At 39.4% G+C, this 27,333-nt stretch overlaps 1 protein-coding gene across 2 annotated transcripts; it reads left to right on the plus strand.

Moving 5' to 3' along the window:
- Window positions 1–7,074: 7,074 nt before the first annotated feature.
- On the plus strand, window positions 7,075–23,466 carry GPATCH1 (G-patch domain containing 1). Of its 2 annotated transcripts, none has more exons than XM_064723443.1 (20): window positions 7,075–7,245; window positions 8,173–8,307; window positions 8,590–8,675; window positions 9,057–9,217; window positions 9,569–9,666; window positions 9,804–9,862; window positions 10,187–10,432; window positions 11,216–11,363; window positions 12,089–12,168; window positions 13,768–13,972; window positions 15,586–15,906; window positions 17,625–17,806; window positions 18,159–18,286; window positions 18,552–18,685; window positions 19,012–19,181; window positions 20,275–20,488; window positions 21,202–21,312; window positions 21,798–21,922; window positions 22,439–22,584; window positions 23,161–23,466. In XM_064723443.1, the coding sequence occupies exons 1-20, from the start codon at window positions 7,173–7,175 to the stop codon at window positions 23,180–23,182; spliced, it is 2,844 nt and encodes a 947-aa protein (XP_064579513.1). In that variant the 5' UTR covers window positions 7,075–7,172; the 3' UTR covers window positions 23,183–23,466. The 2 variants fall into 2 exon arrangements, with proteins under 2 accessions (XP_064579513.1, XP_064579514.1); XM_064723444.1 differs by having other exon boundaries at window positions 20,278–20,488.
- Window positions 23,467–27,333: the final 3,867 nt, after the last annotated feature.

Genomic DNA, 27,333 nt, shown 5'->3' on the forward strand with positions numbered 1-27,333 from the left:
CGGTGGTGGCGGGGAGGAGCTGCCACGCCCCACGGCGCTGCTCCTCCGCCGCCCAGTGGTCCAGTGGAGGTCCTTGCAGCGACCCCCGGGTCTCGTCCCGTAGAAGAGATCCTTGGTGGGGTGGCTGACGTGCCCCTCGTGCGGGGAAGGGCGGTGGCTGTGGCTGACTGAGAGCCCCGCAGCGCGGTGGCGGCTCGGCTCGCTCCTCCCCGGCCCTCCGGCCGTTCTCCGCTGGAGCGTGCCGGAGTCCGGCTGGCCGCCTCGAAGGCACGGCTCGCCTCCTGGAGCTTCCCCACGGCCTCCCGCGCCGCCGAGCCTGGCCACAGCCCCTGGGGGTGGCCACCCGGAGCGGCCGCTCCCGGCACCGTGGGGCCGCCACCAGCTTTCCCCGGGCACCGCCTCGGAGAGGCGAGACTCCCCGCGGGTGGCTGCCCCTCAGAGCGGCTCGTTCCCCTGAGAGGGGCGCTCCCAGCCCCGGGGATGGCTGCCCCTCAGAGCGGCTCGTTCCTCGGAGAGGGGCGCTCCCAGCCCCGGGGATGCCGCCTGCAGCCAGGAGCGTCACCGTAGTGGGCCTGTGGCCCCTACGGCCGCTCGGCACTGACCGCTTTGAGGAGGGTATCGACCCACGGTTGGCAGCGCTGGTCTCTCCCTGGCCCCTCTGGGGGCCCGGCCGCCCGCACCCCGATCTAAGGGTGGGAGAGGAGCCGGAGCCCGCGTCCGTAAAAACGACAGCGATATCTCAGTGAAAGGCTGAGCAGGGCTGGCCCTGCTCCAGGAAACTGCTGTGGGACCAACCTCAACATTGCCGAGGTCTGCAGTGATTCGTGCTGCACAGACCACCTGTCTGAAACACTCCCTTGTGTAACTGGTTTCGCAAATGTTATTGGACACAAATATTGGAATTTGCCAATATTGGTTTCTATTCCAAGCCATGCCTAACCCACAGAGCTTCCCAATTCCAAATATTGGAATTTGCCAATATTGGTTCCTATTCCTAGCTGTGCCTTACCTGCAGAGCTTCCTGCACATTTAGCATCAAAAGATGCAATACTTCTATCCATATTGCCAAATTTACCTTCCTCCCCACCTCCCCCAGCCTTATTTCTCTTTTTTTTTAGCTTTCTTTGAATTATGGTGTAGTTTTGTAAGGCAAAAAAATTTGGAGAGAACATTTTTTTATCAAAGGAAAAAATATCCTTAGAATTATATCATTAATGGAAAACATTGGGATCTCCAAAGGTTTCTACACGGCAGGCTGGTTAAACTGTGTGTCTACTGCATGTTTTTAAGGAAGAATACTAGAGTCAGCAACTCAGAAATTAGGATCCAAAGATTTGCTGTGTTGAAAGCAGCAGAATTTTGTTTGTTGTGATTTTGCTTGCTCTCACCTCACTATTTTTCCCCCAATAATTGTAAATACTGGATGAATGTATAAAAATATGTATTAAATATGAATAGGTGAAAGTAGGAAACTTGCTTCAATTTCTGATCTGAGCGTGTAAAAAAGTTTTAAATTTTATGCTAATAGAAAAGGTACTTATCTGACAAAAAGGGTTTTAAAATTCAAATCTTGCAAATCAGTAGAAAACTCCAATGCAATACACAGGAACTAGGTTAGTAATTTGCCAGGTGGGCTGTGCCGATACAATCTGCCAATTAAAACAACATCAATATAACCCTCTTTGGAGTTTGCACTGGCTTTACTGAAAACTGATTCTATTTAAAGGCTACAGCTATTACTCCAAAAAAAGTCCTAAAAGCTTGTAGTTAGGCCAAAGGCTCAGTTAACAACAATGATGATTATCATGGTTATGTGTAAAACACAAATTTGCAGAGATTTCTGCATGATACACTAAAGACACTTTCTAATATATACTGGTGGCAAAATGCAGCTTTTCTTCATTGTACTTGGATTCTTTGAATAAAGCAAAGTCAGCACATCTAGTATGTTTTACAGTAAAAGCAGGAGTCCAAGACAGCAGGATTCCTCCCTGTCAGTGTCTGGGGTTTGTCACCAGCACCCTCACAGCTGCCAGAGCAGACTGTGCCTTCCTCTGCTCAAATAAAGGGCATTTCATCATCACTGCACTAGGACTGATTGAGTGTTTCTTCACTGAGTCACTGTAGGTTTTGTGTGCACATATAGTGAACATGATTTTTTTGCAAAAGGCACATATTGATTGTATGGTCTCAGAAGTGCTCAGCTGTGTAATGACTGAGTAGGAGTGCTCTCTGACCCTGGAATGTAAATTGCAGCTTAGACATTCCAAAACCTGATTTATGCTCAAAAAAATCCCCCATGTCCCTGATCTTCTCATCATCTTGTCTCCAGTAGCTTTTTGATTGCTGTTAGGATTCCTAAATAGAGTTGGGTTCATACCACAAACTTCCTCATGATTACTGCCTGAGTCAGAAGGCTTGGCTGCTGCATTGTAAAGATTGAGGCTAGAAATACAGATTAATGCATTCAGAAAATACATTATGTTGTATAGATACAGATGTTTGCTTGACATTTATTTTTAATATTCAAAGGGACTCAATTCTGTGACCTGGTGCACTGGACATGCACTATCTGTAAGAAATCATCAAATGCTTCAGAATTTGCACCTAAAGAATATCAGTATGTGCTGAGGCCTGAGCAGCAGGCCTAAGCCAGGGCTGATTTACAATCCTGGGCACTGTGTGACCAATACCATCAGTATTACTTACCTACAAAAAAAAAAAAATAGATGACCAACACACTTATACCAGCTGTTTAACACCAAACGGGCTGCTTTGGAAACTTTCCCATAATCTTGTGTTGTTATCTGCAAGAAATGTATAATTTTAAGAAATTTTCCCAACTGACATTAACAGAGGTTGGTTTGTATGATATTTTAGGAAAAACCCACCCAGCCGAGCAGGTCAAAGGACTGGCTGATTTGGCTGGATAAAAACTGGACTACTTTTCAGGGCGAATTTGGAAGCCTCACCTATGGGTGGATGCACCAGGTAGGATTTTCCCAATTGACAGGAAGAGTTCTCCAGGTCCTCTCTGCGAAATGAGGCTCAGCAGCAATTGCAACTGTGGATTCTGGATGATGGTAAAGTATTTAGGCACTTGGTGATCTATCTTTCTACTATTCTCTTTCTTGTATAGTAATGATTAGCTGCATTACTTGCTTATTTTTGCTTGTTGTTAAAGCTGAGTTGTCAGCTTATTGTTTTATTAAATGTATCATTTTACTTTTGTGTTGCCTTACTGTTCATAGTAAAATGAGACCATTCTCTCCATTGGTGTCTGTGTCCTTTAAGTTGCCCTGTCAATTGGCAAAACAGTTCTGCTTGAAGTGTTAAATCTGAAAGAATTGGTTCTTATCTCTGCATCATCTCTCTCAGTTCTTTCCAGAAGAACTCATCATCTCCTGGTTCTTTGCAGAACTAGGTGCTAAGTGGCTTTGTGCATTTTCAGATAAAGCAGCCAGGTGGTGTAGACAATGACCATGCTGAAACAGGCACGGAATGGCAGACCCTGAGCTGTCCCATGTTTTGTCCCACAATCGTAAAGGTAAGAGGGATGAGAACTGGGACCAGAATCTGAACACCCTTCTCGCAGACACATAAATATGATATATATGTATATATTTCTCATATGTTTGTATCACTCCACTCATTCTGTTAATCCTCTTCTTCTGCTCCATCATATGAAAAAATATGTGAATATAAGAAACCCCATCAATAGTCTTGTCTTTGGTCACTAGGAAATAGTCCCAGTTTGGGAATTCATTTCCTGCTGGGGTACCGGTTATGTATCATTCCACAGCCAAGACAGCAATCTGGCTGCTCTCTGGAGACACAATATTTCTTATCTCTGATTTTACAGACCTTTTGGCTCTATGGTTGTAGCAGGTCACAAGACATCTTTTGTCCCAGAGCGACCCCCAGGCTCACCAGCAAAAGCACATTAGAATTATTCTGTATGAAGGGAGAAGTATTCATCAACTCCTGCTGCTTCTCAAGGCAGGTTTTTGAATTCTGAACCTGACACATGGCTACACATTTCTGTTCCTATTGTTGGTGGCTTTGAATATTAAACTTAGATTCTGACCAGAAAGATTTTGTCAGTGATCATGACAGCTTTTATGTCAATAAATTCCAGTGCAGTGGTTTAGTTGAGTTAGTATCATCCTTTATTTCTTAAGATTGCAGTTCTTAATGAGCAAACGTCTGCCTACTGGAAGCAAGTACTAGGTGAGGAGTGAGGAAACATGATCATAGGTCGATTATTTTTTCCATTCTCTTTCCAAATAGTATTTGTGGGGAGGAAAAAAAAGGTTACAAATTGCAAAAATAGGGCACGAGGCACAGTAGCGGCAGTGATGTAACTCTGCTTTGAGACCGTTACAAATTTACTGAATGGAGTAAAAGATTTCCTTACCAAGAAATTTACTGAGGAACAATAAAATGATCTGAAAATGGTACACAAAGTCAGTGTCAGGACTTTGGATAAGCACGATGTGATTGCTGCAGGTGCAGTGCTCCACTGCTGCTTCTTCCCCTTAGAGGTATTAACTACACTTATTAATTGCAGCATTATCTTCACTGAAATCCCATTTATTATCAAATAACTAATATGCTTTGCCTGTTCTGCTGTGAAATCACAGTGGAAACAAGACGTTGCAGTTTACCTGGAAACTAAGACCAAACATGGACAAAATCATCGCCACTTTTCCCAGCTAATGCCTTGCCTTTAACCGAGACCGACAGATAAAAGTCTGGGTATTTGAGAACAATATGTGTTATCTCTTTATTTTGCAGTCCTTTAAATAAAGAAAATTAGCACTTTGGAGAAGCTAAGGCAATGCCTCAGGGGCTGACCTTCAGGTGACTGTTTTGTCAACTGATTCAACAGCCCAGAGTTAGCAGGGTGAATATTCAGTGAAACACTGAATGCAAGGTAAGGCAGAGATGAGTTTGTCTTATTGTTTGTAAAAATATGGGATTTTTATATTTCCTGTGCTTATGATTTTTGGTTTTTTTTTTCTTTATTGGGATTTTAAAAACGCCTTTAAATTAATCGAGTTTTTGCTTTTTTCTTTTATATATCGATTACACAAATTTTAGCCTGAAGTTCCCGTGACTTGCATGACTTAAAACTAATTAACAAATATATTTGAAGAAGTGGTCTTAAATAATACAACAAAAGACATAACAAGACACTTCCATGCCTGATCTTCTCGATGAACCAATACAGAACCAGATGTTGAAAACTATGTATTAGCAAACAAAAGTCTAAAGTCCACCTCTGGCTTTAAGGCTCAATTTCAGCCTTACAGCCACTGGCAAATATGTGAACTTTCATTCAAAAATGCAGTTGTTTGTTTTTTTTTTTACCAGACAAATTTCTGCCAAAAAAAAAAAATATTTGAAACGTAAGCTAGTCAGTTCTACTTATATTTTAGTTTCCTTGCAATTAAAAAAAAAAATGGAATGATTGTCTTACGTAACAGCTACAAATAGCAATTGTCACCTGGTTTAGTAACTATAAACGAGAAAGTTTACCATGGAGAAGGAAATACCACAGGGATGCAAAAGTAATTCTAATCTGAGAAAAGCTTGAACGGAAAAAAGCTTCAGTATCTGATTACCTCAACTCTTTGAACTCTTGATCACACAAAACACTCAAAAGATTTTCTGTTAGCATTGTGCAAAAAAGGTTTATTTAAGCCGGTGTGTTAAGTCAAAGTCACACAGTATCACTATTCAGGAACAATTCTTTCCTAAATAAAGAGGAACAGGAGGTATGCTAACAACTCGTTGCCGCTGTATGTTCTAGCTAAGTGCTCCGTAATGATGAGAAAAGACAATGCACGCAGAGTGTCCGTGGCTTTTACTTTATTGTTCCTAAGTGAATTAGAGACCTGAATGAAACAGAGAAATCCCTATTTGCATGGAACCGTGTCAATATTCCCCATGGAAACCTGGAGCCACGTGAAACTCCAGCAGTTTCACTGTGGAAGAAACCAGTTCCATGTAATCAAATGAGAAATACTGAGATGGAGAATACAGAGAAGTCTTACCTGTTAAGGGAAGGAATACCTGAAGACTGTGTTTTGATTTATTTTCAAGGATCAGAGAAACTGCTGATACTTTAAAAAGTTGTGGACTGATAGAATCTTCAGTGCAAATTGAAGCGTTTGCTCTAGAGGGGGGGAGAGGGGGTAACAGTGGAAATCAAACCCAAATTTTGAACACTTGGATCCTACTGGTGAAAACTGGTCTTTGTACAAAATACATTCAGTAAACGTTTCTCTCTCGATACAGGACATCCCAAGGAAGTTCAGAGATTCCTGAAGCCTTCAGGGATGAACTCTGTGAGGGAAGGTTTGAACGCCCAGACTTCTACCCCGATTTCTGCGCAAATTCATCTTGAACAGCGCATAGGACAACGTGGTTAGGCAAAAATTGCCATGTATTTGCTCAAGTGCGCAATGAAATCCTCAACTCCGTTGATTTTGATTCAGGGTGCAGTCCGCTTTACACTTTGATTTAGATGAAATCTGTTTGTCAGAGTTGTTGCTGCCCTTTCCACAGCCCTGAGTCTGAGGGGGGCTGATCTGGTGCACTCGATGTTTGGCGGGAATGGCTGCTGACCACCGGCAGTTTGACATTATGTGCCGTGGGTTATTTCTGAATACATCAGCCAGCGTTTCAGAGAGATAATATGGAGCCGCACACGGCAGCTCCGCTGGGGCTGGGGCTTTTCCAGCCAAACACGGCTGGGTTGGAGGGACCCGTGCGACCGGACCGGCTGCAGCCGCCGCCATGCCTTCCCTCACAGCGGGCACCGAGAGGGGTCACGGCACCGCGTCACACCCCAAAGCCGCTGAGGGGCTCTGGGCGATGCCGCCGCTCCCGTCCCGCCAGCGGGGTCCCGGCGGTGCAGGGTGCCGGTGCCGGTGCCGCTCCCGTCCCGCCAGCGAGGTCCCGGCGGTGCAGGGTGCCGGTGCCGGTGCCGCTCCCGTCCCGCCAGCGAGGTCCCGGCGGTGCAGGGTGCCGGTGCCGCTCCCGTCCCGGCGGGGCAGGGCGCCGCTCCATCGCAGAGCGCTCCCGGTGCTGGGAGGTGCCGGCGCTGCGCGGCTCCGCCTCCGTTTGTGACGCCGCTGTGTCCCGCGCGGCCACCGTCGTGCAAGATGGCGGAGAGCAGCGACAGCGAGGAGGAGGACTTGGTGAGCTATGGAAGCGCGCTGCAGCCGCTGCAGGAGGGTAAGGGACTCCCGGGAGGTTCGTCTGCTCCTCCTTCCTCCCTCCCTCTGTCAATGCGAGCGCTGCAGAGCGGCCCGGCGTGAGGCGCTGGGGCCGGGGTATCCCGGAGGGCCTGCGCGTCCGGTCCGGTTCTGTTCCCGGCTGAATGCCGTGCAGCCCGTACTGTGAGAGGCTGCGGTGTGTGGGCCCAGCACAGACCTGCTCCTGCTGCGGGGAACCTTGCTCGGCAGCAGAGCTGTGCTGCGGGAGGATGGCCCAGCACAGGGCGGGCGGAGCGGGGGAAGAAAGGCCTCGGTAGCACTGCGGCTGCGGTACCCCCGCGGTTGTGTCAGCTGCAGCCGGGTGCCAGTGTCTGCTTCTGTCCTCCTCACCCCCCAAAAACCCCAGTACAGTTCAAATAAAACACTTCAAATATACGCAGTTATGCTAATCTGACCGTCTAATGCTTGTGTGGTTGAGATGGACAGGGCCAGGACTAATATACAGTTGTGGCTCCCAAGTCTGTGCCTCTTTATTCAAGAAATGTTGTTAAAAAGAGGTAAATGTTTGTGTCAAAGTCTCTGGTTTTTGTGTTTTGTTTCATTTTATACACTTTTGATGTGTAGTTTCTCAAGCAATTACTGAAGGGAAGAAATCCTGCCAGAAATCTTGCATACTTTAAAAGTTTCCTTTCACAAGAAAAAATGCAATGTTCTCAGAAGTCAGTAGAACTGAGGATTTTGATGTGAACACTTCATGCTTTTCCTTTATCAATGGTGTACATGAATAGTTACAATGGAGTGGAAATAAATGAAATGTGGTGATTTCCACATCAGGGTGGCTAGTGTTTGATCCTGTTCTTACAAGGAAGATACAGCTTCTGGAGGAAGTGGGAAATTGTTCCTTCATGTAAAATCGTGTTTTACTTTCTGGTTTATTTGATTGTAGGTGAACGAATTAAAAAGCCAGTTCCTCTCCAAGAGCAGACTGTTAAGGATGCAAAGGGACGATACCAGCGTTTCCATGGTGCATTCACTGGTGGCTTTTCTGCTGGCTACTTCAACACTGTTGGGACAAAGGAAGGTCAGATATTTTGCTGTCTTCTGGGAATGGTTATATTGAGAATCATATTGTCATGCTAGTGAAAACACATTAACTGTCACTAAGCATTTTTGTTCCTGCTATTCCTTATACTGCGAATAATTGAAATAGTATTGCTGAAGTTATTTCTCCCTGAGTTTTTGGACTGTAATTTTACAAATATTTCTTTGATGTATCCTTAAAATGTAAGGTTGAAATGTTTGAATTGTTTTTGAGTACTTTGTTGCCTTAAGTATGTTACTTAAATATTTGCCTTCTTTAAAGGATGGACGCCATCAGCTTTTGTGTCATCACGGCAGAAGAGAGCAGACAGAACTGTTTTTGGACCAGAAGACTTCATGGATGAAGAGGTAAATTTAGAAAGGAATTGAAAACTTGTGTAAATAGTTGCCATGACAGCAAAAATTGAAGTAACCTTGAAATTACTTCTTGTATAGAGTGTTATCCTACTAGCTTTTACAGACTATTTCATGGGTTCATTTAAAAAGCTCCTGTAATGTCAGTATTAAAAAATAAAACCAGAACTCAACCTTTTCACCTTATCAGAAAATGAAATGCAAATACTTTTGAAGCTGTTTATGATATTTTCACTAAAGTTATTGCAAAAACAACTGCATAAGTGGTTTGAGAAAATAAGCAGATAGGAAGGTCATATGCCATTTTCATTACTATTACAGTAAGAACTTGAAGGATGTTTAATCTAAATGTTGTCATTTTGTGTTTATTTCCAGGATCTTAGTGAATTTGGGATAGCACCAAAAGATATTACAACTACAGATGATTTTGCATCTAAAGCTAAAGACAGAATAAAGGAGAAAGCTAGGCAGATTGCAGGAGTAGTTGCTCCCATTCCAGGAACCACTGCATTTGATGATTTAATTGGACCATCTAAGTAAGTAAATTCACCTGAAACTTTGCCAAACCGTTCATTTCACTTAGAAGTGTTGTATTGCTTAGAAAAGGAATGTTTGGCCACTGCAGTTGTCAGACTGGAAGATCCTGCAGTGCTATATTTCCTAAGTGACTTCCACCTGGATTTTTGTTTTGAATGTGCAAACTTGCACTAAATAAACGTTTATAAACTGACAGGTGCTGTGTATGCAAGTGGTAACACATTCAGATTTGATTTTAAAGCGGGATATAAAACTAGAAGTTCAAATATTATATATGTACATTATTTATCAACAGATAATAAAGGTGTGGTTTGAAGTAATTTTGGGTTTTGTTTCCTTTTTCTTTTCAGAATCACAGTTGGGGTTGAACTGTTAAGAAAAATGGGCTGGAAAGAAGGACAAGGAATTGGCCCACGAGTCAAACGAAAGCCACGCAGGCAGAAACCTGGTGAGTTCAGGGAACTGCCTCAGCTAATTAACTTCCTTGTTAGTAAAAGTTAACGTTCATAGACTGATGAGAAAGTTGATTTTAAACCCTCTTTTTGTTTTTATTAATGTAATATGATGTTATGGTGTCTCTTGCAGATCCTACAGTGAAGATTTATGGTTGTGCTTTACCACCTGGACTGTCTGAGGGTTCTGAGGTACTGAACAGGCAAAGTGGTCTGTTGGCTTATGTGAGAATATGTGATAACAGATTAAAGAACAAAACAACCTCTTTAATATCCTCAAACAGTATTTTAAAATGCAGTTTCAAATCTTCTTAAAAGTGTTTATAAATACTTTCTATGCTTAATGTGAAGAAAGGTGTTAATATCTAAATTTCTTTTGCTACGTAAGAAGGTTTAGTTCATACACAATTCAGGAAATGCAAACTTGCCTAGGCTCATATTAACTGAATGTTGTAAAAGCTCAGCATACAGAAGTTTTAGTCATATTTGCTCTCGTAAATTTTTCTTTTGTACAAGGATGAAGAGGATGAATACCAGCCAGAGAACGTGACCTTTGCACCGAAGGATGTAATGCCTGTGGACTTGACTCCAAAAGAGAATGTCCATGGACTTGGCTACAAGGGTTTGGACCCCTCTCAAGCCTTGTTTGGTGCCTCTGGAAGAGAACACCTGAACCTCTTCACAGGGGGTTCTGAAGAAACAAGCAACTTACTTGGTGATCTGAGACACAGCAAAGGAAGAAAACTGGGTATTACAGGTCAGGTAAGGACATTTTTTAATGCATTTTACCATTAGTGTAGTTAAAGCCACATAAATTTTGTTTTAAGTTAAAAGCTCATTGTAATATTGTAAGAAATGTTAAGTGTGATTTGAGAATAGGATTTTTTAAAAACTTATTTTGAAGATGTGGAAAAATCCTTAGAACTCTCAAATGCCTTCACTTACTGAAACTGTAAAAGACAATTGTAAAACTACTCAGCTACTCTGAGTAGCTGGATGGAAAAATGTTCTGTGTTACTGTGATGAGATAAAGTTAATATTCAGTTTGTTTTTAGTTTATGTTTTTTGTCTATTGTACTTTCAGTAATGCTGTATCTGTCAGCTAGAGAGGTTTTGTGTTGCTCCAGGGTATTTTTAGTTCTTCTCTAGAAGCACTGTCAGTTTATATTTTCTGGGAATTCTGCTTGTTTAATTTCCCTGTTAACTGCCATATTTTTTCCTTTTGAGAACTTAACCTGCTCTTAGTCAGATTATATGTGTTATTTTGGTGGAATTAGGCTGCTGTCCATTTCTTGTACACACCAAACTTGCTGTCCCTCCCTGCCAAGGGACTGGAATGTGTTTGCTTTTGTTGCTTTTGTGCTCGCTGAGGTGTGGGGTGTTTTCCACCTCAGTTTCTGTGGTGTAACTCTGCATTTTTCCCAGTGTATCTATATTTGTACTGTAGACTTTATATAGATGGATAGATATCCATGTAGATGTGTTCTGATGTGTGACTTCAAAGTTTTTCCACTCTTGAGTTCTCATTTAAAATCTGTATTTTAGGCTTTTGGTGTAGGAGCTCTAGAGGAAGAAGATGATGATATTTATGCAACTGACACACTGTCAAAATATGATACAATTCTAAAGGATGAGGAGCCTGGGGATGGCTTGTATGGCTGGACAGCACCAAAACAGTACAAATCCAAAAAAAGTAAGAATTGTGGTTCTCTTTAAAGAGTGAGTGTAATATCGGGGGAAAAAAATAAGAAATGTAGTCTGTATTTGCCATATATTGTAATTTTCAGACTTGATATCTGAAAATTCAACTAGTCCTACTTCTATATTGAGGTGTTCAATTACAGAAATAATTTCCAAAGTCCTCTACTAATCCCAGTGTAGATTAAACTCTCAAAGCTATTTTTTCAAAAGGACAATATCTGCTGCTTTGTGAGATACAGTGCTCAGTTTCACTGAAGGAAACAAGTGATTGTGAATCACAGTTACAAAATATGGCCCAGCACTTAAAAAGAGAACTTTTGTTTTAGATGAACTTGTGTATTTTCAGATCATTTTTGTCAATTGTATCTTGGTGCCACTTTATTTTTACTGCACTGTGTAAATGCATGAAATGCTGTTGTAATTGTGGAGCAGCTGTTCGTGTTGGTTGTACACATTGGTGGCACTGAGGGTGTTGGCTGTGCACAGTGTGGATGCTGCTGCTTCACTGTAAGCCTGGTTCAGCCTTCAGCAGTCACTCTGGGAGCAGTTTTTATTTGTAGAATACTAATCCAGAATCAGAACCCTTAATTTTAAATGAAGGGTGAAGACAAACTACAATTATGACTCATAATAGACAGTGGCATATGGAAAATATTCAGAAAAAAAAAATTGCCTATCATGCATGTTTTAAATATTGTATCTATGATCATTTTTTAGGGCCTGAAAGAGATTTTAAATATATAGGCAAAGTCCTGGCTGGTTTTTCCTTGGCATCAAAACCATCAGCTCCAGTCAAGGTAAGCAGATAGGGATATTTTTTATATTAAGAATAACATCATTCATCATGTGAACAGTGTGGACTCTGCTGCTTCTTGGTGTTTTTCTGTTCTTAGAAATAAATGGTTTGGTCAGCAGTAAAAATTGCTGAATGAACAAAATTATAGCACTGGGGGCTGTTTAATAGAAACCTAAAATTTATCAGGCTCCTGAAGGTATTTAACCTTTGCCTGGGTACTGGCTTTGAACAAATGCCTTCCACACTGTTCACTGCTACTTTCTATAAAGTTGGAGGAATGGTTTAATTTAACTTAAAAAATAATAATAAAAAAAAACCACATATTTTGGTTCTAGATCTTTCACATGTAACATTCAGTTTTCTGTAAAAAGCAGGCCTCATGCTTTGTCCACTTTGCTGACAATTTAATTTCTTAGTCCTATCTTCAGGTTTACATAATTCATGCCATATATATTTGCATAAATTAGAATGACAAACAATTATATGACAGGGTCCTCTTTCTAAGGAAGTGTATTTGTGTGGTATATAAAATCCCATCCTATAGGGAGCACAGAGATAACCCTTTAAGTAACAACTTGGATGAAGAACATGGGGAAAAGCACTTTGAAAGATGTTAAAATATAGTAAGCATGGAAGTACTCAGTAATCCAATTGACTAAATCATTTGACTTGTGTTAAAAAATATTAAGCAATATTAAAAGGTGTTTTCTCAAATAAAAGCAGTACATCCTAAGACTGGTTAATTTTTCTGTCACTTAATGTGCACATTTCATATTTTTCCATAGCTGTAAATTTATTGTCAATAGTTTTATTCCCAGGGTTTGTATTACAGTGCCACTTACCAGTCTGTAGGAATTGGTAGCTGTTGGAATCTATAAAGTCAGAGGGTTTTTAGGAAATGGTTAAAAAAGAGTATGTAGGCCTCAGGCTGAGGCCGAAGTTCTGTTACAGCAGAAAAGTTTCCCAAGCAAGCAGAAAAGTTTCTTAAGCAGTAGACGTGACAAATAACAATAGGACTTTGTAGATTTGGCTTTAGGATGGCAATAAGTTTTTTTAATGTATATCTTTAGAAGGTTAGCATGAATAGAACTCTGTTCTTTGTTTCTTATGAAATAGTCTTTGTTTTAACTACCATTACATATGTTTTATAAAGTTAGATGGAAAGCTTGTCAGTATGTCTTGTTTTTGTGTGATTGGCTGAAATCTAAACTGAGATGATTTTATGTCATTCCGTATTACCCCACCTTCAAAGAAAGACATTTCCCAGTAAGCCAGCCAGCTGTTAACACCTAATTCCATTGTAACAATGTTCTGAGACTGATGTGCCAACAATAAAAAAAAGCTAGTTTAGATTTGTCCAGTGTTGTCCATATTTGGACTTTTTGCCGCAGCGAGTGAGCGAGTTCCTGACACCATTGGATCTATAGCTACCCTGTTACCCCGAGAACAGCTTTGGTAGCTTGTACTATCTGTTTCTACTCTAAGATGGAAATAGAGGAATTCTTAGGTTGAGCTTTTTCTGGAGCACATTTGTAGGTGTTGCACACAGAGTTGCCTCTCTCTCTCAGAGGGTTTTTGTTTTGTTCCCTTTTCCCCCCAGATTTATCCCCCGCCCAGCCTGCCCCGCACTTACCGGCCAGTCCATCGCTTCCGGCCGCTGCTGCCCCCTGGCGGTGAGAGCTCCCCCCTGCGCAGGGCATTGGAGCAGTCAGCTGGCAAACTGGAGAGTGACCCGGCCCAGCCCTGCAGGCACGCTCTGAATGCAGCTCAGAGGAGGGAGCAGCTGGGGGAGGCTGAGCTGAAAGGTGGGAACATCCCCGAGCCTGGCTTTGCTTGTGTCTCACACCTGTTTGTATGTGTAGGTAGAGAGCACTAAGAATTTGCTCTGGCCTTGAGTGCTCATTTTCTAACATAAATATATCAAATCTAGTTACCATTTCATTGTTCAGTTTCATCTCAGGTGAATTGTTGACATAACTGTCTGTATATTCATTTACTTAAATATTTTAAAGACAAAAAGTATGTGTTGGATTGTTTTTTTGATAGAGTTGTGGCCTTTTATGAATATAATAGGCTGTGATAATTTTTTCTGTAAAATATTTTACTGAAATCCATTCAGATAGTATAATTTATAACTGTGGCTCACATTTGTATCTACAATAGTAAACTTTATCAAGTTATATGTAAATAGCATCAAAGATGTAACTGTGGCCAAATTTTTATTTGCCATTTATGCCATTTTATTGTTAATTTCTGCTTAAGAGCATTTAATCTGTATTTATACACATGTGGTAGGGATTTTTCTTCTACTAAAGTGGAAGAAATAGTTCTAGTAATTTTTCATTTCTCTTTATCTTTCACTGCTTTTTTCTGCTTTAGAGTTGTGGCCTTTTATGAATATAATAGGCTGTGATAATTTTTTCTGTAAAATATTTTACTGAAATCCATTCAGATATACTAAGAAGATCATTTATAACTGTGGCTCACATTTGTATCTACAATAGTAAACTTTATCAAGTTATATGTAAATAGCATCAAACATGTAACTGTGGCCAAATTTTTATTTGCCATGTATGCCATATATTTGCCATTTATGCTATTTTATTGTTAATTTCTGCTTAAGAGCATTTTATTGAATTTATACACATGTGGTAGGGATTTTTCTTCTACTAAAGTGGAAGAAATAGTTCTAGTAATTTTTCATTTCTCCTTATCTTTCACTGCTTTTTTTGTTTAGAGTTGTGGCCTTTTATGAATATAATAGGCTATGATAATTTTTCTGTAAAATATTTTACTGAAATCCATTCAGATATACTAAGAAGATCATTTATAACTGTGGCTCACATTTGTATCTACAATAGTAAACTTTATCAAGTTATATGTAAATAGCATCAAAGATGTAACTGTGGCCAAATTTTTATTTGCCATTTATGCCATTTTATTGTTAATTTCTGCTTAAGAGCATTTTATTTGAATTTATACACATGTGGTAGGGATTTTTCTTCTACTAAAGTGGAAGAAATAGTTCTAGTAATTTTTCATTTCTCTTTATCTTTCACTGCTTTTTTCTGCTTTAGAGTTGTGGCCTTTTGTGAATATAATAGGCTGTGATAATTTTTTCTGTACAATATTTTACTGAAATCCATTCAGATATACTAAGAAGATCATTTATAACTGTGGCTCACATTTGTATCTACAATAGTAAACTTTATCAAGTTATATGTAAATAGCATCAAACATGTAACTGTGGCCAAATTTTTATTTGCCATGTATGCCATTTTATTAATTTCTGCTTAAGAGCATTTAATCTGTATTTATACACATGTGGTAGGGATTTTTCTTCTACTAAAGTGGAAGAAATAATTCTAGTAATTTTTCATTTCACTTTATCTTTCACTGCTTTTTTTTTCTGCTTTAGGTCCAGCTCCTTCTGTTTTGGAATATCTGTCTGAGAAAGATAGAGAAAGACTCAAACAAGTGAAACAAGCATCTGAACAACAAATGAAAGCAAAACCAGTGTCTCAGCAGTCCCCAAGTGAAGCAAAACCAGTGTCTCAGCAGTCCCCAAGTAGCAGATTCCAGCTGGCCTCCAGAGAAGATGATGCTCACAAATGGCAGACCCTGCTAGGAGGGCAGTTAGCAAATGCTGGTTCTAGTGACTTCAAACCATTTGCAAAAAACCCAGAAAAACAAAAAAGATATGAAAATTTTGTGAAAAGTCTTAAACAAGGAGAAAGAGGTAAAATATTTCTTGATTTATTTTTTCCTTCCCCTCCCCTACCCCACATTTTTTTTCCCCCAATGCATTTTATATTGACAATGAGTGCTCTTCCTGAATTTCACAGCACTTCTCCTTTTACTTCTTTTCAGGACCAATGTTTACAGAAATCTTTACTGATACTTAGTCATGTTGATTTCAAGAGAACTGCTCAGTTATTCAGTTGTCAGCAAGTCTTGGTTTTAGGCATTACATTTCATACTTCTGTGATGTAGCAGAAGTTCAGGTCTGCTTCATTTCCTGGATTTCCCTTATTTCATTTGAAGGTACACTTCAGCTTTGGTCAGTGGAACAAGCCTTTTAATTTAGTTTGTTTCTCTTTGAGGAGCTAAACTGACAGATTATATAAAGGCAGAAAGAAGATTGGGTAACAGTAGAATCAAAAGAAATCCCATTCCCTCTGCACCAGGGGAAGATAAGAACCCTAAAGTGAATGAAGTATTTCACACTTCTATTGTATGTCCTTCAGATTCTCAAACTTCTGCTGTCACTTATGTTCTTCTCAGAAGAATTTATGGCTGCAAAAACACAGCATCCATGCAGAGCTCTTACTCCAAACCAAAAAACATCCAACCTCCTTCATCATCTCTTTTCATGCTGTTTCAGTCTCCTTCCATTTTGTTTAGGTTTTTGATATTAAATGACACTGTGGTGTATATTAGATTAAACTAGGTACTCACAATGCCTTGTGGTGAGGTCTTCAGTTCTGTGACTTTTCTGTAAGGCATGAAAAGCTGAAATTGTTCTAGGGAGTTTATTCATCATCAGCCCATGACTTTAAATTGCCTTGAAATGAACTTTAAAAAAAGAGTTGGGTTTTTTTTCCAAATTTTGAAGTCCACAGGGGCTACTGGGGAAGAAGAAAATGGGCACTAGGGAAATTTCACAGAGGAAAGCATATGGTGACAGGTGGAAAACCTTAGTTTGTTTTAGTTGTGATTTGGGATTTTTTTGTCTTTTTTAAGTAATTTTCATTATATAAAATAAATATTTTCTGGTCAGTAGCCTCTTCTGGTTACTGCATTGGGACAGACTACTTGAGCTTTGAATCCATAGCTCAGTTCAGGACTGGGATTTTCCCTGGGTAAAGTTGACTATTCCCAATTATGACTGTGTTATGACTGTAAGTGCCTCCCTAGTCATTATAATGAAAATGTATAAATAACTGGAATGGTTAAAGGTCTGTTTTACTGTAAGTGTATTTGCTTGGCTGGTGTTGTTTCCTCTTCCTTCTGGGAGACAAACTGAACCTGTTGCTGTAAACCTGTGTGCAAACTCTCTATTTATCACTGGGCACTTATAGACCAGCAAATTACCAAGCATAGGCAGGCTTAAATTATTCTGTTCTGTGTTTTAGCTATTTGATAAAGCTTTGGGTTATACTTTTTGTTTTAATCACCTGTTAAACCCATTAAGTATTTTGAACATTCTTTAAAGGGCAATGAATAAGGAATCAGTTTTACAAGTAAAATTACTTAAAATAGCAATTTAGCATTTGGCAAATGCTGTCATTCTTGCTGTCTTGAAAAACGACCTCCATTTATCAGGGATTAACACAGTTGAGATTAATACTACCCTTAAGATAAATATTCATTAAATACTTGCAAGAATGTAATTTTTTGTTTGAAAAGTGTTGACCCAAAGCATCTCTGCTAAGAATTCCTCTCCTCATCCTACAGGAGAAAGACTGGAGAGGTTTTTTGACCAGAACATGACGGAGTGGGAGCGAGGCAGAGAACAGGAGGAGTTCTTCCGTGCAGCAATGTTCTACAGGTCCTCAAACTCCACACTCTCATCCAGGTTCACCAGGGCCAAATATGAAGATGATGTTGACAAAGTTGAAGTTCCTCGAGACCAAGAGGTATTTGCTGTCTTTTAACACATTGGAGCTGCAGTTGTTGCCTTTGCCCTGACTTTTCCTTTTAAACTCTGATGAAAATATGTCACTGTTTTCTTGCCCTTCTGTTCAGCAGCTTTTGAAAACACTTGGTGCAAACAGAGTAGTATTTGTTAAACAGCATTTAAATATTGATGGATTTGTCCTGTTCATAAATCTTACAACAGTTCAGTAAGATTTTTGTGAGCGTAAATTCTGCAATTAATTCTGTAAATTAAAGAATGTAAATTCTGCACATTGCAATTGTATATAAAATACATTTTATATCTCTCTTTACACAAATTATTTACCAGCTCTAAATGTTTGACTTTTTCAGAATGATATTGATGATAAGGAAACAGCTGTGAAGATGAAGATGTTTGGCAAACTCACCAGAGACAACTTTGAATGGCATCCTGATAAGCTGCTGTGTAAAAGATTTAATGTTCGTGATCCATATCCTGAGTAAGAGAATTCATACTTTTATTGTTAAAACTTTTTATAAATTCTGAGTTTTTCATTTGCTTGTGGAAAATCTGGCTTGATGTTCCTGTGTCATAAGGTGATACAGAACTGCCCAAAGTTTTGATTTGTGTCACAAAATATGGTGACCTCTGATAAAATAGCATGCATTTGAAGGACTACTGTAGGAGTTCAGGCTGTTGTAACTAATTTGAGAACTTTCCTGTGTTTAATACAATAATCAGCAAACAATTTTATTTCCCTCTAGTTCTTCTGTAGTGGGTTTGCCAAAAGTGAAACGAGACAAGTATTCTGTTTTTAATTTCTTAACTGTGACTGAGCCCACCACATCTGCAACTCAAGCAACAAATGAAAAGATCCAAGAGAGCAACAGTCTCAACAGTAAGTTTGTTGTTACTTTATTAATTTAGCTATACATGGGATAATAGTACAGAAAAGGCATTTTTCTCATTGAGAACCTAGCCACATGATTTTTTTTTCATTAAAAAAAACCCAAACAAAGGAATTGAAATAAAAATTCAGTGACATAAAAACTGAAGTGATATAAAGCTAATTTCTTCTACCTAAAAGACATTTATAGGTCAAGTATTCATTAGAAAGATTTAAAAAATGTCAAACTGAAGAAGCAGAGTAATTTAAAATCAAGTAGGCCATGAAATGTAGAACAATTTGGCATGCAGGTGATTTGAATATTTTGGATGTTTTAGAACCAAAGAAATCTTCAAGGTGGGATGTGTCAGACAAAGAGAAGGAGAAGAAAGATTCCATCAGTGAATTCATCAGCCTTGCTAGATCAAAAGCTGATGCTCAGCAGCAGCCCCCAGTGCCAGCCAAAGAAGAATGTGGAACTGGGACAACTGAAACTCCTCCCTCTGTGGTGAGTTTACAACAGGGTTTGAACTTAAAGGGAACAGCTGTAAACTTTGAAAACCCAGAAATAAGATGGGTTAATATATGAATTGTTTGTATATGTTAATATTGTTTATATTTGTTAATATGAATTGTTAATATATGAATGTGGTGGTGTTCACAGGGGTCTCAGGACGAGGGAAGAGACAAGGATCTGACTCCATGTTTCAGAAGGCTGATTTATTATTTTATGATATATATTATATTAAAAGAAAATTATATATTAAAACTATAGTAAAAGAATAGAAGAAAGGATTTCATCAGAAGGCTAGCAAGGAAAGGAATGGAATGATAATAAAGTCTTGTGACTGACCAGAGAGTCTGAGCCAGCTGACTGTGATTGGCCATTAATTAAAAACAACCCATGAGTCCAATCCCAGATGCACCTGTTGCATTCCACAGCAGCAGATAACCATTGTTTACATTTAATTTCTGAGGCCTCTCAGCTTCTCAGGAGAAAAAAATCTTAATGAAGGGATTTTTCATAAAATATGCCTGTGATATGTGAATACAGATCAGTTTGCACAAGAGCCAACTCAGGATGAGCAGAGGCATGAGATGGCACTTTGAGGTTATAACTCTGGCATGCCAGATGTTTGCAGCTTACCTCTGATTATACTTGAAGTAGGGCTTAAGAGAAGAAAAAATGTAGCCCAGTAGTCTGGGAACTAAATTCAGTAACTTTGCCATCACTCTGCTCACAGGCACAGAATGTATTTATTTCTCCTTTCCATAGAACAGAGTGCATATTTTGGGGAGAAATGTGATGTTTTCCTTTTGTTTAAATTTGATATTATATAATTGAAGTTTGAGTTAATGAATTAGAATTTATAATACCTGGGGATCTATTTTCACAAACTGTACTACTCTTTATAGGACACGGGCTTAGTTCCTCAGCGTTTCAGAGCTTTACTATTTGGGACTAAGATTGTTTATTTCACAGCTGTTGTGCCATCCAAATGTTCTGTAAATACCTGTCAGCATGCTTGAGGTTATTCCTGTCAGAGAGAGATTGTTAGTTTCTTTAGTGCCTAAATACACTTTGTTGTGATGCTCTTTAGCAGGCAGCTGAGGAAGATAAGGATCAGGAGGAAGAAAGCAAACGACCACCCATGGACTTATTTAAGGCCATCTTTGTGAGCTCCTCAGATGAAAAATCATCTTCCTCTGAAGAAGAAGACAGTGATGAAGAAGAGCAACCAACTACTTCAGAAAGACAGTCAGAAACCACCAAGCCAGTTGATGTAGCAGACAGTTCTTCCTCTAATTTACAAGGTAGCACTTACTAGAAGTTCATTTTTATGCAATATAAAATACATACCTTGTAAAAGTTCCACTTTCGAATCACACATTCTTGGACTGTTAGGACAGTGCTAACCAGTGCAGATCATCAGAGATTGGCAGAGCTGGTTGTGTGGAAAATGCAAATAATACAGCACTGAATAGGGCCTTGCATGTTACAGTGTTCTTAGCATTGCCATGCACCTTTTGTGTGGAGTTTGCAGGCAAACTGCTGTATGGAACATGCCTGTTACACACTGAGGGGGAGCAGAACATCTGCTGTAAGAACATACTTCAAATGAAAATACTTTGTTCACTTACTGTCACAGCTGGTTCTATTAACATTTAACTTGTGGTGTTTGTTAACCTTGTACACCTCATGGAGTTTTTTATTCATCCTGAGTAATGGAAAAATAGTACTGTTACAAAAGGGAAGAAAATAAATGCACTAATAGCAATTTAATTAATAATTTATAGTTTAAAAGGTAAATTTTGATTTAAAAGAAAAAAGCCCTACAGTATGTTGACATGTTTCAGAATGTCAGCTACACAGTTGGCCAAAGCAGTCCATAGAGACAGAGGATGCTGATCAGTTTGCTTTCTTAAAGGTTTTTAGAAAGCCTCCTTGAGATTTCTTCAACACTTCTTGGAAAAAGTATTTTCTTATTTTCCTTTCAAATATAGCAAGTTTTGGTGTTTTTTCTTAGAGAATGTGACTGCTACAGCTGATTCTGGCATTCCTTCATTGCCTACTTCAAAGCAGGAGCTGGATGCAGCAGAGGAATTTGGACCAAAGTTGCCACCAGCTTTTTCTTCTGGTAGGTTCTCTAAGCATCTAGAGTGTAAATACTGAAATTATATATAAAATACAAAATGATAAGCATATAAAATGATAAGCATTTGTGAATGGGCCATCTATCTCTTAAATGTGTGCTATGTAAACAGGCATCACCAAATGTTTTGTTTCCATGCTCTGACCCACAACAGGAACCTCTTTGCCTGTGTGCCAGGTTTGTTTTAACTCTACAGAGGTAATGATAAAAAATGGATGTGAAAATATAGGATAGTCTTGCAATTTCATTTTTTAACAGATTGCAAAGGCATTTAATTACAATAGGGGTGTTGCAGGTGGGAGTTTTAGACATGTAATTTTCTTTTTAAAGTAAGGGGTTTTGTTTTTTAATTATCAGATTAGATTAAAAGTAATACAGAATAATAGGGTATAGGGAATAGGGTAATAACCAAATTACCCTATTTTTGTTGGGGTTTTTTTTAATATTTATACATTTGCTTTGTACTTTAGGCACTACTTGGCAACAACAAACAGAGGTGCCAACCACTTTTCCTGGGCCTAGCAGGAAAGAGAAGCATAGGAAAATCAGGGAGAGGCACAAGACTAAGAAAGAACGCAAACGCAAAAAGGAAAAGGTAATAAATTTAAATACTGATTTCTGATTTATTGATTCTTTGATCTGCCTTTCAAAATGTTTTATTATTTATGCTTGGTTGTAGAAAAATATATACTGGGAGTAGAATTTAAGCAACAGAATCTTGTTGATGTTTTGAAACCAGAAAATTACCCCACTGTGATGCTGCTTTTCCCATATGCACACAGGGGACTACAGGTACAATAGTGGGCGTGGTTTCATGTTCTGTGTGGAAGATGTCTGACACATTCTGGGAATTGCATTCATGCCTTATATTCAAATAACTGTAATGAAACATCTGCTTTAGGGAGAGTTGAGTACTTAGATTAAATGAATTTTGGTTTATAATTGTTTTTCTTTAAGCTTAGTCTGAGTAGTGGAAAAGAATCATTGATAGGTGTTCTGTTTCAGTTAAGCTTTGAGTCCATACTGAAATTAACTTTTTTCTCCTGTTGACATTCAGAAAAATCCAAGTCTTTCACAAGGAGATAAAAGATTATTTCTGTTCTTTTTACAGAAAAAGAAGCATAAGAAGCAGAAAAGCAAAGGAAAACACAAGAATAAAAAATCAGAAAAAGAAAGCAGCTCAGACTCTACAGATAGCAGTGACAGCCTTAGTGATATGGATACCACAGGCTTGTCACCTAAAGAACTTCTTAGAAGGTAAGCAGAAAGGTTACTTAAATATTTGCAAATTTAACAGTGAATAACTAAAACATCAGTTTATGAGTTGTCATTCTAGTGAACCTATTTGCAGCAAATGTGAATAAGCCAGTTTCTTTATGAAGATAAAATATTGCTCACTTTGGTGAGGAAAGAGTACAAATATTGGACATTTTAATCTAGAGGGTAATTAATTTTAGGATAGAAGCCTAAAGACAGCTAAACACACAGGCCTAGCAGAGCTAATGGACATTATAATTAAAGATGACTGATACTTTTGGAAGGTATTTTGAACTGGAATTAAAAATTGAACTAGTGCAGGTGGAAATTCATGTTTTCATTTATCTACTTCCCTTTGCCTGGGAACATTGGGAGAAACCTTGTCTGCTAAGATTCCATTCAGAGAGATCTGTTGTGTGGCACCAATGCTTCATGGTGCCAAATGTTTTTATCTGATACAACTCAGATCTCTCTCTCTGTAACTTAGGTTTAAGAAACTGCTCAAGTAATGAAATATTCATAATGTGGTGTGTGACTGTTGAGTGTAACCTTTTTCCTTTTTTTCCTTCCTTTCAGATTAAAACAACTCCAGTATTGAAGAGCTCTCTTGTGTTCTTCAGTGTTGTGTGACTTGATCTGAGTTTTGATCTCCTCTGTGATGGTAGATCAGTGGTGTATAATGTGCAGCACTATAGATACAGTATTCATATTGAATTGCTTTCAAAGTACATGTGCATATGTTTATGATGTTCCATGAGCTCAAATGTATGGGTTATAGAACACTGAAAAGACCCCTTTCTGGGCATAATCATCTGAAATACTGCAGGCTCTGTTTTATTTAATAAAACAAAGCATTTTAATAAACTTTATTATTACAGATAAGTTTTGTATAGTGATAATTTGTTATGCCTAAGACCTCTAAAATGCTGGAGAGTAACTTCCAGTCTGAGTTAAGTTAGGAAGTTAAACTAAAGCAATGTAAAAATTTTATTGGGTGCAAGTACTTTTATTGAATCTAATGTAGAATTTCACATTGCAGTTTTTGAGTATCCAGCTGTTATTTTTGCCTCTCCAAATTGTATAACATTTACTACAGCAGCTCTAAATCATTAACCCTTGACAGAATCACAGAATATGCTGAGTTGGAAGGGACCTATCAGGATCATCAAAAGCCCAACTGACCCTGCACAGTTCATCTCACATAAATTATCACAGCTAATGAGCTAAAAGATTATGTATGATTAGAAACTGCCTCATTTGATGTAGTTACAAAGAAAACTGTTCATGCTACTTTTTATCTGCAGTTGGCATATAGAAATAATTTAGAATAATTTAGATGAATGCAGAATAATTTAAATATGAGCCATGAACTAATAGAGAGGTGGTGGGGAGCAGCTGTGGGGCAGCTTGGAGCCCTGCAGGAGGGTGGGTTCAGGGCTCTGGGGGGCTGCTGGCAGCCCAGGGATGGAAAGCTCCCTGACACTTTCTGTGGGGTTGATGTTTGTGGCAGCTGGTGTTTGGTAGCTCTGTTCACACAAACACATGCTTGACAGTCACAAGCAAACTCCCAACTGAGTGAAGAAAAGACTTTTCAAAATATCTTTGCCAGAATTTGTAAGTCTTGGCCAGAACATGTGGCCTAAGAGCTCCATGTGCTCATTTTGATGGGCCACAATCAAGGGAAAAAGTGTTTGAAAGACTTGAGAGGCTTCATGAGATGTAAAGATTTTTTTTTTTTCAGAGGAAGAAGAGTTTGAAAACAAATATCCAGAAAAACAAAAACACAGTCCCCATCCATCAGCATTTTTTCTTAACCAGATTCAGTAAATCTGCTGCAAGGTGGTATCAAGGATGTGAACTTTGCTGTCAAGTGGAACTCAGGATCCTTTCTCCTGTGGTTCCTGCTTTCACACTCCCCCTCGTGGACTGAACTCAGCTCATGTGAACCCCTGAGTGCTGAGCACACTGCAGCTCTGAGATCTGCAGACATTAAACAGCATGACTCAATCTAGAAATGGGTAATGAGTAGTAGTGCATTAATGTCAAATTAATTCAGATGAAATAATTTAAGGAAGTGTCTGAAATGTTGATTTCCTGCTGTGCAGTGCCAGGTTTCTACCACAACCAGAAGCTCTTTCATACTGAAAAGGCCCAAGAAGCACAAAAGCACAAAAAGACCAGACAAGGTTCAGCTTAGCAGCATTTTTAGCCAAGCTCAAAGAAACCAGGAAATGTAGAAGGAAAAAGTCACATCTTTTAATGACAAGTAAATAAACATGTGGCAACTGTAAGCAGATATTGTAGATCTGAGATATAAAAACAAGTGTCTCAGTGTGTTAGTCATGAGATGTACAGCTGAATAACTGTCAGATTGACAGTTCCAAACTTTCCTGCTTTGTCTGAACCCAGAACTGGAACTTTTATTTTTCTGTCTTCAGCAAAATGCTATTTAGCTCTCTTACGTATAAGTAAACTGAAATCAAGACCAGAAAATAAGAAGATAATCCATTAATTTTTTTAAAGTATAATAGATCCTGGAATCTTCTTTTTGCTGAAAAGAGTATAATGTGCCACTTGTCTGAAGTCTCTAACTTCTGTTTAAGAAATTTTCTCTCTCTAATTTTTATCTAAGGAAGTTTTAACACTTGTTGAGCAATGATTCTTTTTCAAAATCTATCTAAAAGTATTTCCCTGAGTATTGGGAACTTCCTGACAGCACTGTACAGGCAAGATTATGTAAAATATAGTAAAAAAGGCCTGATTTCCTGCCCTACAGCAACAGCTGAAGCAAACAGAATTCAGGAGAGTATGGTGGATTTGGATCATGGGGGACTAGGCCAGCCCTGACAATTTTCTCTCTGGCATTCTCTTTTTTCCCCTTTGAAAGAGCAGATACCAAATGACTGGCTGTACTGAGAAAGCATTTGAAGTTCTTGACAACAAACAGTATCTCTGGAACTGACAGTGCACATATCTTTGGGAAAACAAAAATTAATAGTGCATGCAGCAGACAAAGACTGGCTAAGTCTGGAAGGGCAGTTTTGACTGCAAGACTTTTTTGATTCAATAGAACAAGAACACACAGTAGCTTTGATCTTTTCTTTCTTTGATCTTAGAGACATTCGTAATCATTCTGGTGTCAGTACATTGACACACACTGAGAAAATAAGTGCAAAAGTGAAAAATAAATTTACTTTCAAGTTTTGTCTGTTATCAAGGGCTGCCAAGTTAGCAGGTTAGCTCCTTCCAGTGAAAGCCCTTGTGAGGGAGCAGCTCTAGATCTGAAATTTGGTGTCAAAAAGGGCAGTTGCAGTCAGAGATACAAGATTTTATTCTCATATTGAAGACAAATGAAAGAACACATCATGAAGGGAGCTTATGTTGCCTACTTTCTGACTGATTCTAAAACTTCTTTGTACTTACACAAACAAAAATGTATAAGCAGATTGTAGATTGTAGAAATTAGGTTAATCATGGAAATGGAAGATGGTTTACCTAGTGAAGGTATGATGGCTGATCCTGTGATACTCTGAAATGGGAGTTACTCTGCATGTCAGCAATCCTCATGGGGTTTTGTGGTGGATGCTTGCAGTCAGGTGGGCACCATAATCCATTTGGAAATCTTGATTTGTATTTTTATTTGTTTTACTGAAGAACTTCATAGAAACACAATTGTTTGGGTTGGAAGGAGCCTTAAAGATCATCCAGTTCCAGCCCCTGCTATGGGCAGGGACTCCTTCTACTGTTCCAGGCTGCTCCAAGTCCTGTCCAGCCTGGCCTTGGAGCCTGCCAGGGATGCAGCACCCACAGCTCCTCTGGGCCTCCTCACCAGCCTCAGAGCAGAGAACCTCCTCCTAATACCAATCTAAATTTACCCTCTTTTAGCCTGAAGCCATTTCCCCTTTTCCTGTAGCCCCTGTCAACAGTCTCTCTCCATCCTTCTTGCAAGCTCCCTTCAGGTACTGCAAAGGCACAATTAGGTCACCCCAAAGCTTCTCCAGGCTTTGGGTCACCCCAAAGCTTCTCTTCTCCAGGCTGAACAATCCCAATTTTCTCAGTGTTTCCACAAAACAGAGCTGCCCCAGCCTCTGATCATCTTGGTGGCCTCCTGTGGCCCTGATGCAGCAGCTTCCTGCCTCTGCTGTGCTGAGGAGCCCAGAGCTGGAGGTGGGATCCAGCTGGGATCTCTCCAGAGCAGAGGAGAGGGGCAGGAGCACCTTCCTTGACCTGCTGGCAATGCTTCTTTTGATGCTGTACTTCAAAACTTTATTTATGGGTTAGGACTGATTATGTTTTGAGGCTTAATTTGGATATTTGAAAAAAAAATCTTCATGCAAAATCTTGTCAAGCATTGTAACAGGCTACCCAGGGCAGTGGTGCTGTCATCATCCCCAGAAGGGTCTAAAGGGAGGGACTGTGAATGTGGCACTAAGGGATGAGGTTTAGTGCTGGACCTGAGTTATTGCTTGAACTTCATCACCTTAGAGGTCTTTTCCAGCCAAAATGATTCCATGATAAATGAGCCACTAATTCAGCATGGGCCATCATCTCAGCACTTCAGCAGTCCGTGCATTGCTGCTGTAAAAAAACAAAATTATGTTTAAGTGCTGATGCCTTAAGTTTCAGGTTTTATGTTTTTTCAGATCCTGCACTGCATTAGTGTGTAACTCTGAGCTCCATGTAAGTGTCAGCAAGCTCTCTTCACATTTTGGTCAGACTAAACAATTCTTCCAGGCTGAGAACCAAGGT

The sequence above is a fragment of the Zonotrichia leucophrys genome, chromosome 11 (assembly GCF_028769735.1).
Source record: "Zonotrichia leucophrys gambelii isolate GWCS_2022_RI chromosome 11, RI_Zleu_2.0, whole genome shotgun sequence".
NCBI classification, from domain to species: Eukaryota; Metazoa; Chordata; class Aves; order Passeriformes; family Passerellidae; genus Zonotrichia; species Zonotrichia leucophrys.

What these genes read in the sequence shown, in the direction of transcription:
- GPATCH1 (XM_064723443.1), top strand. Translation starts at nt 7,173, where the DNA reads ATGGCGGAGAGCAGCGACAGCGAGGAGGAGGACTTGGTGAGCTATGGA. An exon ending in CACTGTTGGGACAAAGGAAG is followed by an intron (nt 8,308 to 8,589) that starts GTCAGATATTTT and finishes CCTTCTTTAAAG; the next exon opens with GATGGACGCCATCAGCTTTT. An exon ending in GATTTAATTGGACCATCTAA is followed by an intron (nt 9,218 to 9,568) that starts GTAAGTAAATTC and finishes TTTTCTTTTCAG; the next exon opens with AATCACAGTTGGGGTTGAAC.